This window comes from Trachemys scripta, chromosome 5 (assembly GCF_013100865.1).
Source record: "Trachemys scripta elegans isolate TJP31775 chromosome 5, CAS_Tse_1.0, whole genome shotgun sequence".
NCBI classification, from domain to species: Eukaryota; Metazoa; Chordata; order Testudines; family Emydidae; genus Trachemys; species Trachemys scripta.
The window spans coordinates 19252523-19267248 of record NC_048302.1 but is presented as its reverse complement, the minus strand read 5'-3'; the positions used below and the strand labels follow the sequence as shown (position 1 = coordinate 19267248).

Here is a 14726-nt window from a genome sequence, read left to right as displayed (position 1 = left end):
CGAGCATCATGTACCTTTCCTGGCCATCCCACGTTGATGTTAGTGAAACGTCCCTTGTGATCCACCAGGGCTTGCAGCAGCATTGAAAAGTACCCCTTGCGGTTTATGTACTCGGTGGCTTGGTGCTCCGGTGACAAGATAGGGATATGGGTTCCGTCTATCACCCCACCACAGTTCGGGAATCCCATTGCAGCAAAGCCATCCACTATGACCTGCACGTTTCCCAGGGTCACTACCCTTGATATCAGCAGGTCTTTGATTGTGTTGGCTACTTGGATCACAGCAGCCCCCACAGTAGATTTGCCCACTCCAAATTGATTCCCGACTGACCGGTAGCTGTCTGGCGTTGCAAGCTTCCACAGGGCTATCGCCGCTCGCTTCTCAACTGTGAGGGCTGCTCTCATCCTGGTATTCTGGTGCTTCAGGGCAGGGGAAAGCAAGTCACAAAGTTCCGTGAAAGTGCCCTTATGCATGCGAAAGTTTCGCAGCCACTGGGAATCGTCCCACACCTGCAATATGATGCGGTCCCACCAGTCTGTGCTTGTTTCCCGGGCCCACAATCGGCGTTCCATGCCATGAACCTGCCCCAGTAACACCATGATTTGCACATTGCTGGGGCCTGTACTTTGTGAGAGGTCTATGTCCATGTCAATTTCCTCATCACTCTCATCCCCGAGCTGCAATTGCTGCAATCGCCTGGTTTTGCTTTGGCATGTTCTGGCTCTGCATATACTCCAGGACAATGCACGTGGTGTTCATAATGCTCATAATTGCTGCGGTGATCTGAGCGGGCTCCATGATCCCAGTGCTATGGCGTCTGGGCTGAAAAAAGGTGCGAAACTATTGTCTGACGGAGGGAGGGGGGGCGAGAGACAACATTACTTACAGGTACAAGGAATTAAAATCAACAAAGGTGGCTGTGCATCAGGGAGAAACACAAACAACTGTCACACAGAATGGCCCCCCCCAAAGATTGAACTCAAAACCCTGGGTTTAGCAGGCCCTTGATTTCACGGAGGGAGGAGGAAGCAAATGAATACAGAACAAATCTGGTCCATCTATTTTTTACATCTTAAGCTGGCAGCAGATGGTGCAGCATGACTGATAGCCATCGGCATCTTCTGGGTGCTTGGCAGAAGATGCTGTATTACGACTGCTAGTCATCATCGTCAAGACGGTTCAATAGGATTGCTGGCAGGACTGAGTCTCCAGGAGACAAAACATGTCTGCCCAGGTGCCTCTGATTGAACTCACAGAGGAATATGACGATGATGGATATCAATCATAATACACCAGCTACTGCCAAAAGGCAAGGAGCTGCTGCTGTATAGCAATGCAGCCTCACGTCTGCCAGCACTCAGATAGCCGATGACGGCTACCAGTCATACTGCACTGTCTACTGCCAAAAGGCAATTAGCTGCTGCAGTGTAGCAATGCAGTACCACGTGTGCTGGCACCCAGATGACATATGGTGATGGTGAGCTGAGCTGAGTGGGCTCCATGCTTGCCGTGTTGTCTGCACAGGTAACCCAGGTAAAAAGGCGCGAATCGATTGTCTGCCGTTGCTCTGACAGAGGGGGAGGGGGCTGACGACATGTACCCAGAACCCCCCGCGACACTGTTTTGCATCATCAGGCATTGGGATCTCAACCCAATTCCAATGGGCGGCAGAGACTGCGGGAACTGTGGGATAGCTACCCACAGTGCAACGCTTTGGAAGTCGACGCTAGCCTCGGTACTATGGACGCGGTCCGCCGACTTAATGCACTTAGAGCATTTTATGTGGGGGGACACACAATCGACGGTATAAAACTGATTTCTATAAAACAGGCTTCTACAAATTCGACCTAATTTCGTAGTGTAGACATACCCTTAGATATTACTGAAGTCTTGTTTTGGAGACTATAATCCTTTATGGACACCACCTTCAGCTTGTGTCATTTGGGAGATGCTGCTGAGATGTTGGGAGAAAGCACAGACAAGTTGTCTGGTCCTGTGGCCAATCCCACTTGCAACAGCGCAGCAGGCCAGGCGTCCTGAATGTGTTGCCATAGCACTGCAGGGATGGAATAGAAGAAGAAATTGCATGTTTCCCAGGCATCGGATTTGCTAATGAAACAGTGGGTGTTGGACAGGGCAGGCATTTTAAAGATTCTGCCACTTGGGAAGACCCCTTCCCTCTTTACTCCTATTCAAAGAGAAGAAGGGATGGAATGTTGCAATGAGAAGGTTCCATGGCAGTTGGGGATGACAGCTGGGGAGTGCCAGTTGCCTCCTGACTGAGTAACAGTAGTGCCAAAGGAGGGAGAAGAGTTGCTGTCATAAAGCCCTAGGGGAGGAGCAGAAAAAGACATGTTAGGCTATGATGTAGTCTTTTGGTAAAGGGTGGGCCCCAGCGCAGGTCCAATTTTCAAACTGCTCCATGCGTGGCTAAGGCAGGCTAGTCCCTACCTGCGCTGGGGCACGGCGCTGCGCCCCGGAAGTGACAAGCAGGTCACAAGGCAGCGGGGCCATGGAGCTCTGCACGCTGCCCCCACCCTGAGCACCAACTTCGCACTCCCATTGGCTGGGAACCAGCACCTGCACTTGCTGTGGAGCCTTCTCCACCGGGGCCCGCCTAGGAGCCGGACCTGCTGCCCGCTTGTGGGGCACAGCACGGACCCAGGACAGGCAGGCAGCCTGCCTTACCCCACTGTGCCGCTGACTGGGAGCCGCCCAAGATAAGTCTGCGCCCTAACCCTCTGCCCCAGACCTGAACCCCCCAAAACCCAGAGTCCCCTCCTGCACCCCAAGCCCCTCATCCCTTGCCCCAGCCCAGAGCCTGTACCCCTTCCTGCACCCCAACCCTGACCCCCAAAGCCAGAGCTCCCTCCTGCACCGCAGAGCCTGCACCCCCCGCCCAGGCCCCTCACCCCGCTGCACCTCAACCCCCTCCCCCAGCCCTGAGTCCCCTCCCACTCTCTGACCCCTCATCCCTGGCCCAACCCCAGAGCCCTCATCCTCTTGTGCACACCAACCCTCAGCCCCCTCCCACATTCTGAATCCCTTGGCCCCACCCCCCTCATCCTTGTCCCCACCCCATTTAGAGCCCTCACCCCCTCCTGTCCCTCAACCCTCTGGCCTAGCCTATGAAAGTGAATGAGGGTGGGGGAGAGCAAGCCACTGAGGGAGGGGCAATGTAGTGAGCATGGGTGGGGACTTGGGGGAATGGGCGGGGTAGGGGGTTGGGTTTTGTGCCAATAGAAAGTTGGCATCCTAGGTGCCCTTCTAAGCAACCACACTCCGGCTGTCCTAGCACTGTGCAACCTCACAGGGCATAGTTACATACTGTTGTTGTTTTGCTTACATACTGACTTACTTACCATTTGGCTGTCTGCAGGCAGAGACTGTAACGTGTTTGAGGCAGGGAGTTGGGGGTTGAAGTTTGCCAATGGAGTAGTTGTGAGAGGCTGGTGTAAGTGGATCCCTAGCCCATAGCGCAGGGGTTCTCAAAGTGGGGGTCGGGACCCCTCAGGGGGTTGTGAGGTTATTACAGGGGGGGTCGCGAGCTGTCAACCTCCGCCCCCAATCCTGCTTTGCCTCCAGCATTTATAATGGTGTTAAATATATAAAAAGTTACTCTGAGGCTTGCTATGTGAAAGGGGTCACCAGTACAAAAGTTTGAGAGCCACTGCCATAGCGGCTATAGCAGCCCACCCCTTGAATAGTACTAACAGCAGGGGTGAGGGCTCTAGGAGGTTATAATGCAATGGGACAGGACCCGAGTCAAGCCCTTGCCTTTCTTTTACTCCTGATCCGAACACTCCCACCTGCAGCTTTGGGGGCATTGCTGCTCCTTGCACTACGTGGGCTTTGGCTTGAGGGGGAGCCAGGGCCGGTGCTACCATTAAGGCAAACTAGGCGGTTGCCTAGGGCGCCAAGATTTAGGGGTGCCAAAAACCGTTGCCCCCCAATTTTTTTTTTACAGCATTCCTACACCCCCGCCCCGAGCACATGGTCGTCACTCCACTTCTCCCGCCTCCCAGGCTTGCAGTGCCAATCAGCTGTCTGGTGCCGCAAGTCTGGGAGGGAAGGAGAATTCGAGCAGGAGCGGCGTGCTTGGGGAGGAGGCGGAGCAGAGGTGAGCTGGGGTTGGGAGCTGCTGCAGAGGGTGCCTCAGGGCTGGGGGACGGGAGCTACCGCAGGGCTCCCCACCCCAGCTCACCTCTGCTACGCCCCTTCCCCGAGCACCCCATCGCTGCTCCACTTCTCCCGCCTCCCAGGCTTGCAGCGCCAATCAGCAGTTTGGTGCCGCAAGCCTGGGAGGGGAGGAGAATTAGAGCAAGGGCAGCGTGCTCGGGGAAGAGGCAGAGCAGAGGTGAGCTGGGGGGGAGCTGCTGTGAAGGGGGGCACCTCAGGGCAGAGGGGGCGGAGAGCTGCTGCGGGGCGGGGGGGGACGCAAGGTGGAAGTTTTGCCTAGGGCGCGAAACTTCCTTGCACCGGCCTGGGGGGGAGCAGGGCTCCCGCACTAGGGTGACCAGACAAGACCGCAAGTGTGAAAAATTGTGACAGCGGCTGGGGGTAATAGGAGCCTATATAAGAAAAAGACCCAAGAATCAGGACTGTCCCTATCAAAACAGGACAACTTGTCACCTTATCCTGCACGGCGGGTTAGTTTTTACTGTGGCAGCGGGCATGGCGGTTTTTGTGCTTGTGAAGGTGCCAGGGGATGGCAGACTAGGGGGCACCCCCTCAGCAGTTACTGGAGGCTCACCGCTCTGCGGGGTAGAGCAGGGAGCTCACTCCCATCCCATCGCTACCCAGTAGCAGCACCGGGGCCTCTCTGCGGGTTGGGCCGAGCCCCGTCCCTTGCCCGCCCTGTCCTTGACAGAGCCCTGGCAGCTCAGCGAAGGCACGCGCTTGAGGCGCGGGGTGGGTGGCGCGCGCGCGCGCTCCCCAGAGGCCCAGCTCCAGCAGGCGAAGGGGCTGCTGGGAAGCAGTGAAGTCATCATTAAGCGCGCCGCTGTCGCCGTCCTCTGACGCCGCCGCCGCGCTTTGCCTCCGAAAAGGGTCCTCTGCCGCCGGCGCCATCCTCGCCCTGCCGCACCCGCGCTGGTGGGTACCTGGAGAGGCCGAGGCGCTGCTGGTGCCTCTGCGCCCGCGATAGCCGTGGTAGGGTTAGGCGGGGCTCGGCGGGCTGAGCCGCCTCCAGTTTCCGCTTCATCCCCCCCGCCCACTCCCCCGCCTGCATCATCGGTCCCTCCCCGCCCGTCTCCTTTTTGTCTTTGTCAACCAGGTGGCTCTGCCCGGGTGAGACAGGTGCGGGTTGGGGGCGCTAGGCGGGGACCTCTCCCGGCCCCTCGGGGAGCGGATTGGGGGTGGGGAGGGGATGAATTGGGCTCCCGCTTCGTTTTTCCCTGTGTAATATATTACATTTCCTCCCTCCCTCCCTCCACATGGGCTTGTTTCCTTCTTGCCTCCGGGCCAAGGCCTGTCCCGGGCCATGCTGGGTGGGGAGTAGGGCGAACGACCACTCGTTTTTCCTTCTTCCATAGCAGTTTCTGTGTCTGTTTGTTGTCTCGGTGCCTTTTGGTTTTGAGTAAGCCATGGGTGATTGTCTTCCCTCCTTTCTCCCACAGAGACTGTAGAATCAGTCCTGTTTCCTTTCTTGCAGACAGCGGCAGGAGCTATAGGCTGAGATTATGAGTTTGTTTAATCTGGACCGCTTTCGCTTTGAGAAGAAGGCTAAAAAAGTGGAACAGGAAAATCCACCTCCTTCTCTTCCCATAACTGAGATCACAGCTGCTCCTTCTCCTGCTGCAGCAGACAATGCTGCTGGTGGTGGTGGTGGTGATGATGAGGTTACAGATGACAGCAGCAGGCCAGATACTCCAAGATCAGATGTGACTGAGAAAACTGGTGAGTCACGTGTTTGATTTGTGTCTAGCACAAACACATTGATAATGTATTTATAAGAGTAAAACATCTTCCCCACTTACAGCTTTTTTTTTCAGTACTTCCCCCTTTCCAAATACCACTATTCCATGATAATTGCCTTAAAAGCATCAAACTCTGCCATAACGTTTTCTTCTATAAAAGTGAATAGAGGGCTGAATCAGGATTTAAAAGGTCAGGCTTGGAGCCTGCTGAGAACCAGTAATAAAGTGTTTCATTGACTAAGACTAACCCAAAGCCTGACAATTTTTAAAACATGTTGCCCTTCCTTTTGTATAAACATTTCCATTGTAACTGAAAGCATTTTTATATTTAACATCCCCTCCCCCCCGATCTACCTCTCAAGGAAAGCATCCTAGAACCTCCAAAAAACAGATGTGATATCCCCTATATACATCACTAGGCAGATCTAACTTATCTATGGAGTACTTTTAATACTACAGTGACGTGTGCTGTACAAAACCTTAATCTCTCTGCTGTTCAGTTACCACCCTCTGATCATAACGTAGTCTTTTTCAACATCATCCATCAGCACCTCCACGCAACTTGGCATGCAACCTTTCAATGACGTCAGTGCATCAACGTTGATGACTTTTCATTTGCTCTTAGTCCTCTCTTCCCTTTCTTCCGTTGGTATTGTTGATTCTCTCTCCATGTTTGACTCTCCTCTACCCTTGACTCTTTTGCTTCTCTCTTCCATCACATGGTCTGCCTTGCCTACTTCTAGCTCTGGCTCCCGCCAGTACCAGCTTCCTGCTCTTCTGTTGTGGAACTCCCCCATGCAGAAATCCTATGATAAAGGGTAATTTCCTCCAGTACTTATTTGTTCTCTCTTCCTTCAGTTCTGTCAGCTTCCTAGCTAAACAGCTGTAGTTTTCCAGTGTAACTGAATCCCAGCTGCTTTTTTGTCACCTTTAATTCACTCTTCAAGCAATTCTGTCCTCCTGCTTTCACTTTTCCACACAGGATCTCACTGATTTCTTGTAAGAGAAAATAGACAAAATATGGTGTGAGTTCCCCTTTTTCTCACAACTCTTTCCTCCATCTTTGCTATTACTAATACAGAAGTTTCTCATCTGCTCACCTCCTCTAACCCCTCCACTTACGACAGTGACCCCCCTTCCCTTGTGCCAACTCTCATTCTCTCTGACTCTTCTTCATAAACTCTCACTCTTCTTCTATGGCTCTTCACCTAAGGATTTTATAGCCTTCCCATCTTAGCGCCTCCCCCCTTACCCCACTTGCCCCAGCAACTGCTGCTCCATTTCCCTTTTTCCTTTAATTTCTAAGCTAATTGAATGTGGTGTTTTACAACTGCTGTCTGGAATTCCTCTCTTCAATTTCCATTCTAGACGCTTTTCAATCTGGCTTCTGCACCTTGCATTTCACTGCAACCACTCTGATCGAAGTGTCAAGTGACATCTTCCTAACCAAAGCTCAGAACCAATACTCCATCCTTAACCTCCTTTATCTGTTAGCTACTTTTAACAGTCTACCATGCTCTTCATTTTCTTGAAATCTTGTCCTCCTTTGGCTTCTATGGTTGTTTCCTCTCGTGGTTCTTTTTCCTCTGTTTCAATCACTCCTTCAGCTCCTTCTTTGGAGCTCTTAAACTCCCCCCCCCCCCCCCTCTGAGTCCTTCCCACTTCCTTCTTTGTGGATGATCACACCAAGCTTACCTGTTGCTCGGGCTTCTAACTTGGACATTGTCTTTGATTAGGACTTCTTTCTAGGTCCTCACATCCAGGCTATGTCTAAATCTTGCCTAATATTTCTTTATAACATTGCTATAATACTGCTGTTCCTATCCATACACAATAGCTAAAACTCTTATCCAAGCACTTATCTGGTATCTTGAATACGGCACAATCGTTTTCTCTGGCCTTGACTACTGTCTTGCATATATCTATTCAGAATACTGCTGAAAAATATTTTTCCTAGTCCATTGCTTTGACATGTCACTCTTCTCTTTGCATCCCTCTATTGCTTCCCGGTCATCTGTTGCATCAAAACATAAGCCACTTGTCTTCACTTTCAAAGCCCTTTGTAACCTATATCCACCTAGCTACCATCTCTCATTCTCTGTTAAAGTTGACTTCTCCCCCTAGTGAATCAATGGTGTCAGCCTTCATTGCCCATTCCTTAGGTTTTCAAACAACTGCCTTTGTGATTTCTCCCATGCTGCACTTAAGATTTGGGAGGAGTGCTCTGTAAGCATCTAGAAAACTTTTCTATTACCTTCTTTCAATACCCTCCTTTGCCATGATTCCTACAAAAAACGTAACCGTTAGGCTGCTGGAGTGCAGAGACCACTGCCTATCGTGCTGACCAATATTGTCTCATTGTATCCTTAGGCTAAAAGACTGATAGGGAGAGTACATCTGTTGTCTTATACTTGGGATAGGTCTACACTTCAAATGCTCATCTCCTCAGTAGCGCTTTAATGAAGACACTCTAGTTAATCTACCTCCATGACAGACGGTAACTATGTCAGCGGGAGAAGCTCTCCCACCAACAGAGCGCTGCCTACTTAGATCAGTATAACTACATTGTTCACAGGTGTAGATTGTGCAAACACCTGAGCGATGTAGTTATACCAACGTAATTCTGTAGTGTAGACCTGGCCTCAGATGGTAAATTCTTTGGGGCTGGATTGCCTTTTTGTTCTGTGTTGTACGTGATCCATGACTAGGGATCCTGTGGGTGATGGTGGTGGTAAGAATGTAAGCCTGGAGCAGTGGCCTAGAGAATAGTTTATTTAGTTTATCTGACTTGGTTGCTAACTTCATTTCTATTTGGATCAAATCTTTAGACAGTGAAGAAATTGAGTTATCATAATAGCTGTCAATTTAAAAAAATCAGTCATTTTAATAATCCCGTTTACTTCTGAAACTGCTGTACTGTCTAATGCTAATAGTCATCTTATATTTAAAGGGCAAGAATAAAGGAATAAGTGTTTTCTCTTTTTTTAGTTTTTATTTTGTTTGTAAGCCGGAGTCAGAATTTCCACTTGAATCAGTCTGTTCTCACTGGTTGTAGGACTTTTGTGTAGCAACCACATAGAGAAGAGAGAAAGGACATATATTATTGTAAACACAAAAAGTGGCAAGGGATTTGGGGCAGACGAGGTATCCAAAACTGCTTAACTTATTTTCAATTAATTACTTTTCAAGTTGACTGTGAACCCTAACAACAAGGAGTCTGGTGGCACCTTAAAGACTAACAGATTTATTTGGGCATAAGCTTTCGTGAGTAAAAACCTCACTTCTTCGGATGTGAACCCTAAACCATGTCTGTTTAAGGGAGAAATAATTTGAAAGCTACTGTGCATACACAACAGTTTCCCTCCCTCCATGCTTCATAATGTTCTTGGATTAGCATATGGACTGTGCATGCATGTGCAATAGCTACATTAATCCAGGGCTTTGAAACTCAGGACAGCAATCTTGATTTGGTCTCTGTATAATGGCTAGCTAATGCTAAGTATGGTGTTTAAGAATACATGTTCCCAGTGACCTCTGTTGGTGAGTAGGTGGACTGTAGGTTTCTCAACTAGTTGGATCTTTCTTGTGGCATCAGGCTTCATTCATAGGTATAGAGAATAGCCATAGTTGATCCCAGTTGTTACAAAAGCATGGGTCTCTGCACCCATGTTACTCTCATCTGTCCAACCTTCTGGCCGGATCCAGATGAAATGTAGGTGTTTATGTAACCAGCTTCATGTGGGTAAGCAAGTGCAGTGTTGTGTCTGACAGCAGAAGAGCGACAGACCATTGTAACAATCCAAGGACTCATGCCTTTGATGGACGGAGTTGTTACGAATGAGGAAAGTACTCAAAATGCATGTCTCTTCCTACCAGCATAACTTTATGCTCGTCTGCGTTCAGGTTTAGCCAGTTGCTCTTCATCCAGCTGTTTTCTGCAATATATTGCAGATTTCTCAATATGGCAGAGTTTGACAAGGAGATGTAGTGTTGGGTGTTTGCTACTGCCACTTCAGCCTGTTCTGTCTCACTACTATTCCCAGTGGCTTCATGTAGATGTTGAATTCGAAGGAGGGAACTGAGCCATGCAGCTGTTTTGTGCTTTTCCTGTCGCAGGAGAAGCACAAAATAAGCTATTGATGGTTTTTGCTTTTACATAGAAGTTACATAACACACTGTCAGTTTTTCAGGAATCTTCTCCTGTGGTTGGTCACTGCCTAGTGTATTGTGGGAGTTTACTGGGAAGCACATATTAACATTCTTGACTTCATAAAAAAGATATTGGCATGAACCAATGGAAACCTGGTACCACTGTTTTCTCTTAAATAAGTTGAACTAGATGTATAAAACTGGCTTAGTCTCTGATCCTGCATTTGTGTAGGTGAACCTTTATGCCTGCCCAGTGCCCTGTTGACTTCGGTGGGACTCATTAAAAGTGAAAGTGTCCATGAATACAGATCCAATTGCAGGACTGTGGCCTTAATTAACAATAGTCTTAAGGCGTTTATGTAATTACCAATACTTCACACTTGCATAATGCTTTACATTTTCAAATTGCACAGAATTTCATTACTTAACAAGAGATATTGTGACATAGTGCCATTTTCCAGTTGTGTTAGTTACACTTGTCTGCACGTCAACCAGAATATTAATTTCAGATACACCAGTTTAAACGAGTTAATTCTTATTTAAAGTAAATAATGTGTACTGAGGGCTGCATAGTAGAAAAATGCATTCTCAGGTTTTGTTTGTAGGAAGCTATAACTTGTGATTAAATTATGAAAAAGAAAATAGTCTGAATAGCAGGAGATATTCTTTAACCATGATATCTGGTTGTGGTATGCACGTAATGCACAACCTGGTTGTGTCCATGCAGCTTTGTTTCTCCCAGTACCATATGATCTTCAAGGCATCCTATGGCTGTTGTCATAAGCCAGGTGGTCATTAGTCCAGCCCATTATGGCAAGTTGCATGATCAATATTGTGGGAGATTAAGAGCCAAACTGCAATACTCCCTATGAACATTGACCCAATAATAATAATCCCTTGAATACTGTATGCAGATATGGTTGCCCCCTTCCAAAAAAAAAATTGAAATTGGAAAAGATTCCTTAGGGGTATAGAAAGGTTTCCGTATGAGGAGCGATTAATAAGACGGACTTTTCAGCTTGGCAAAGAGACGACTGAGGGGGGATATGATAGAGTTTTCTAAAATCATGACTGGTGTGGAGAAAGTAAATAAGGAAGTGCATCCGAAGAAGAAGAAGAAGTGGGCTGTAGTCCACGAAAGCTTATGCTCTAATAAATTTGTTAGTCTCTAAGGTGCCACAAGTACTCCTGTTCTTTTTGAGGATACAGACTAACACGGCTGCTACTCTGAAACCTAAATAAGGAAGTGTTACTCCTTCTCGTAACATAAGAACTAGGGGTCACTAAATTAAACTAATAGGCAGGAGGTTTAAAACAAACAAAAGAAAGGATGTTGTGAAGGCCAAGACAATAACAGGGTTCAAAAAAGAACTAGATAAATTCATGGAGGTTAGGTCCATCAATGGCTCAGACTTGTTATACACATACACTTTATGGTTCTATTACAGAAATTCCCTGATATGGTCCAACACATGTTGATTCATACAACTAAAATTCCTTCTCAGAAAAGTCTCCTCCGTGACCTGTTTCTGATCATCTCTCTCTCTCTCTCTCTCTCCCTCTATTTAAAAAAAAAAAAAAAAAAAAAAAGCACCAACCAAACAAAAAGCCACCTGCTGGATTTACGATATTGCTTGTGGCCTCCCTTTTGTCTTTTATCTAGGTCCCTATAATTTAATTATGTAGGTACTGTTTAAAAAAAAAACTGAGAAATCATCTTCTTCTTTCTTTCAGGACAGTACAGCTTTTAGTGATGTTTTTTAAAGTTCTTGGTGATGATCTGAGACTTTGATTTTACCTATTTTATTTGGAAATATAAATCTACAGAGACGTACAGTCAACCTTAAGTCTAAACAGTTTAAAAGAATGAGTCAAAACTACTTCTACATACTATGTGCGCCCATAAGACCACTGTCAGTGGTGTTATTCCTACACAAAAAACATAACTAACTTTGAACAAGGTTGTGCTGTGTTCTTTCTTTCCTTCACAGTCTCTGCCGTTTGGCCATCCACAGCCCTCATATCTATCCTCCTTCTGAACAACGTGCTTTGCAGTCTTTAATGTCAGCCATGTTTGTATGTTTATATATTAATTATCAAATAGGGCTGTCAAGCAATTAAAAAATTAATTGCATTGTTAAGCAATAATAGAATACTATTTATTTTTGGATGTTTTCTCCATTTTCAAATATATTGATTTCAATTAAAACACAATACAAAGTGTACAGTGCTAACTTCGTTTATTTTTGATTACCAGTATTTGCACTGTAAAAAAAGTTTTTTTCAATTCCCCCATTACAAGTACTGTAGAACGATCTCTTTATCATGAAAGTTGAACTTACAAATGTAGAATTATGTACAAAAAATAACTGTTTTATTTTTTAATTCAATGTAAAATTTTAGAGCCTGCAAGTCCACTCAGTCCTACTTCTTGTTCAGCCAATCGCTCAGACAAGCAAGTTGTTTATGTTGCAGGAGATAATGCGGCCTGCTTCTTGTTTACAATGTCACCTGAAAGTGAGAACAGGCATTTGCAGGGCATTGTTGAGTTGGCGTCGCAAGCTATTTTCCTGCCAGATGTGCCAAAGATTCATATGTCCCTTAACGCTTCAACCACCATTCCAGAAGACTTGCGTTCATGTTGATGACAGGTTCTGCTCGATAACGATCCCACAGCAGTGCGGACCTACACATGTTCATTTTCAACATCTCAGTTAGAGGCCATCAGTAGACGGTTGATTTTCTTTTTTGGTGGTTTGGGTTCTGTAATTTCCATATCGGAGTGTTGCTCTTTTAAGACTTCTGAAAGCATGCATCACACCTCGTCCTTGTCAGATTTTTAAAGGCACGTCAGATTCTTAAACCTTGGATCTTGTGCTGTATCTATCTTTAGAAATATTGCATTGGTACCACCTTTGCATTTTGTCAAATCTGCAGTGAAAGTGTTCTTAAAACGAACAACATGTGCTGGGTCATCATCTGAGACTGCTATAACTTAAAATATATGGCAGAATGTGGGTAAAACTGAGCAGGAGACATACAATTCTCCTCCAAGGAGTTCAGTCACAAATTTCATTAACACATTTTTTTGACGAATGTCTTCAGCATGGAAGCATGTCCTCTGAAATGGTAGCTGAAGGATGAAGGGCATACGAATGTTTAGCACAGGGGTTCTCAAACTGGGGGTCGGGACCCCTCAGGGGGTCGCAAGGTTGTTACATGGGGGGGAGGGTCGCGAGCTGTCAACCTCCACCCCAAATACCGCTTTGTCTCCAGCATTTATAATGGTGTTCAAAATATAAAAAAGTGTTTTTAATTTATAAGTGGGGGTCACACTCTGAGGCTTGCTATGTGAAAGGGGTCACCAGTAAAAAAAGTTTGAGAGCCACTGGTTTAGCATATCTGGCACGTAAATAGCTTGCAATGCCTGCTACCGAAGTGCCATGTGAACATCTGTTTTCACTTTGAGATGACATTGTAAATAAGAAGGGGCAGCATTATGTCCCATAAGTGTAAACAAACTTATTTCTCTTAGTGTTGGCTGAACAAGAAAAAGGACTGAGTGACTTGTAGGCTCTAAAGTTTTACATTGCTTTGTTTTTGAATGCAGTTATATAACAAACAAAAAATCGACGTTTGTAAATTGCACTTTCAGGATAAAGAGATTTCAGTTCGCCTCATACAAGTACTGTAGTGCAAAATACTATTTCTTTTATTTATAATCTTTACAGTGCAAATATTTGTAATAAAAATAATATAAAGCGAGCGCTGTATACTTGGTATTCTGTGTTGTAATTGAAATCAATGTTTGAAAAACGTAGATAAATATTTATTACATTTCAATTGGTATTCTTTTTAGTGGTGCAATTAAAACTGCGATTAATCACAATTACTTTTTAAAATCGTGATTAATTTTTTTTAGTTAATCGCATGAGCAATTAATCGACAGCCCTATTATCAAAATACAGGACTGGTGTGACGTTAAGCCATGTTGTGGATAGCAGTTCTGCACATGGTGTAAGTTGTATTTTCATTTGCTCCCCTCTGTAGACTTCTGTATAGGGGGTATTTAAGGTATAGAAACCAACTGTGTAAAGTACAACAGATTGAATACTCTCAAATATGAGCAGACATTCAGTGTGGCAGAAGGAGTTTTGAGGGATGTATTAGTGCATAAGCATTGGCTGCAGTAATGCATGCGCTGAGAGCTAATACCATAGATTTGTCATGTCTAGGCTTTGGTTTAAAAATAAATTGTTTGTTTTTAAGGTAGGTTTTTCACCCCAGGGATTAAGATACTGCATTACATGCAATATTTTATCTTATTTAAAACAATTATTTTTCAGCCTTGACGGTATCCTTTGTAAGTGACGTAATTGTCTAGTATCTTTTATGCCTGGGGTACATCAGTTGAAAAATATTCTTTTCCACAAACAAATTGAGCAATGTATGCCTTATTTGTGCAAGTACACTTTAATTCCATCCCTAGTTCCCTCTTCTTTCCAATCTTTTCCCACCACCTTGACTTGAAACGAAATTTGAAAGCTCGGGGGCTTGCACAGGATAAATAGAAATCATTATTCTGAGGCATAAAGGAGGAAAACAATTTTATTTTCACATCCTAGGTTGAGTTTCCAGGTCTTGCACTAGAAAAGTATC

At 46.0% G+C, this 14726-nt stretch overlaps 1 protein-coding gene across 3 annotated transcripts in view; it reads left to right on the top strand.

Moving 5' to 3' along the window:
* The first annotated feature begins 5007 nt into the window (after positions 1–5007).
* SMARCAD1 (SWI/SNF-related, matrix-associated actin-dependent regulator of chromatin, subfamily a, containing DEAD/H box 1) overlaps positions 5008–14726 on the top strand; it is a 77708-nt gene continuing 67989 nt past the window's right edge. Inside the window, exons 1-2 of one of the 3 annotated variants that reach the window (XM_034771060.1) lie at positions 5008–5094; positions 5654–5898. In XM_034771060.1, coding sequence (XP_034626951.1) covers positions 5682–5898 — 217 coding nt within the window. In that variant the 5' untranslated portion in view covers positions 5008–5094; positions 5654–5681. Of the gene's footprint in view, positions 5095–5247; positions 5299–5653; positions 5899–14726 lie in introns of those variants that run through there. The other 2 variants (XM_034771061.1, XM_034771062.1) reach the window with 2 other exon arrangements.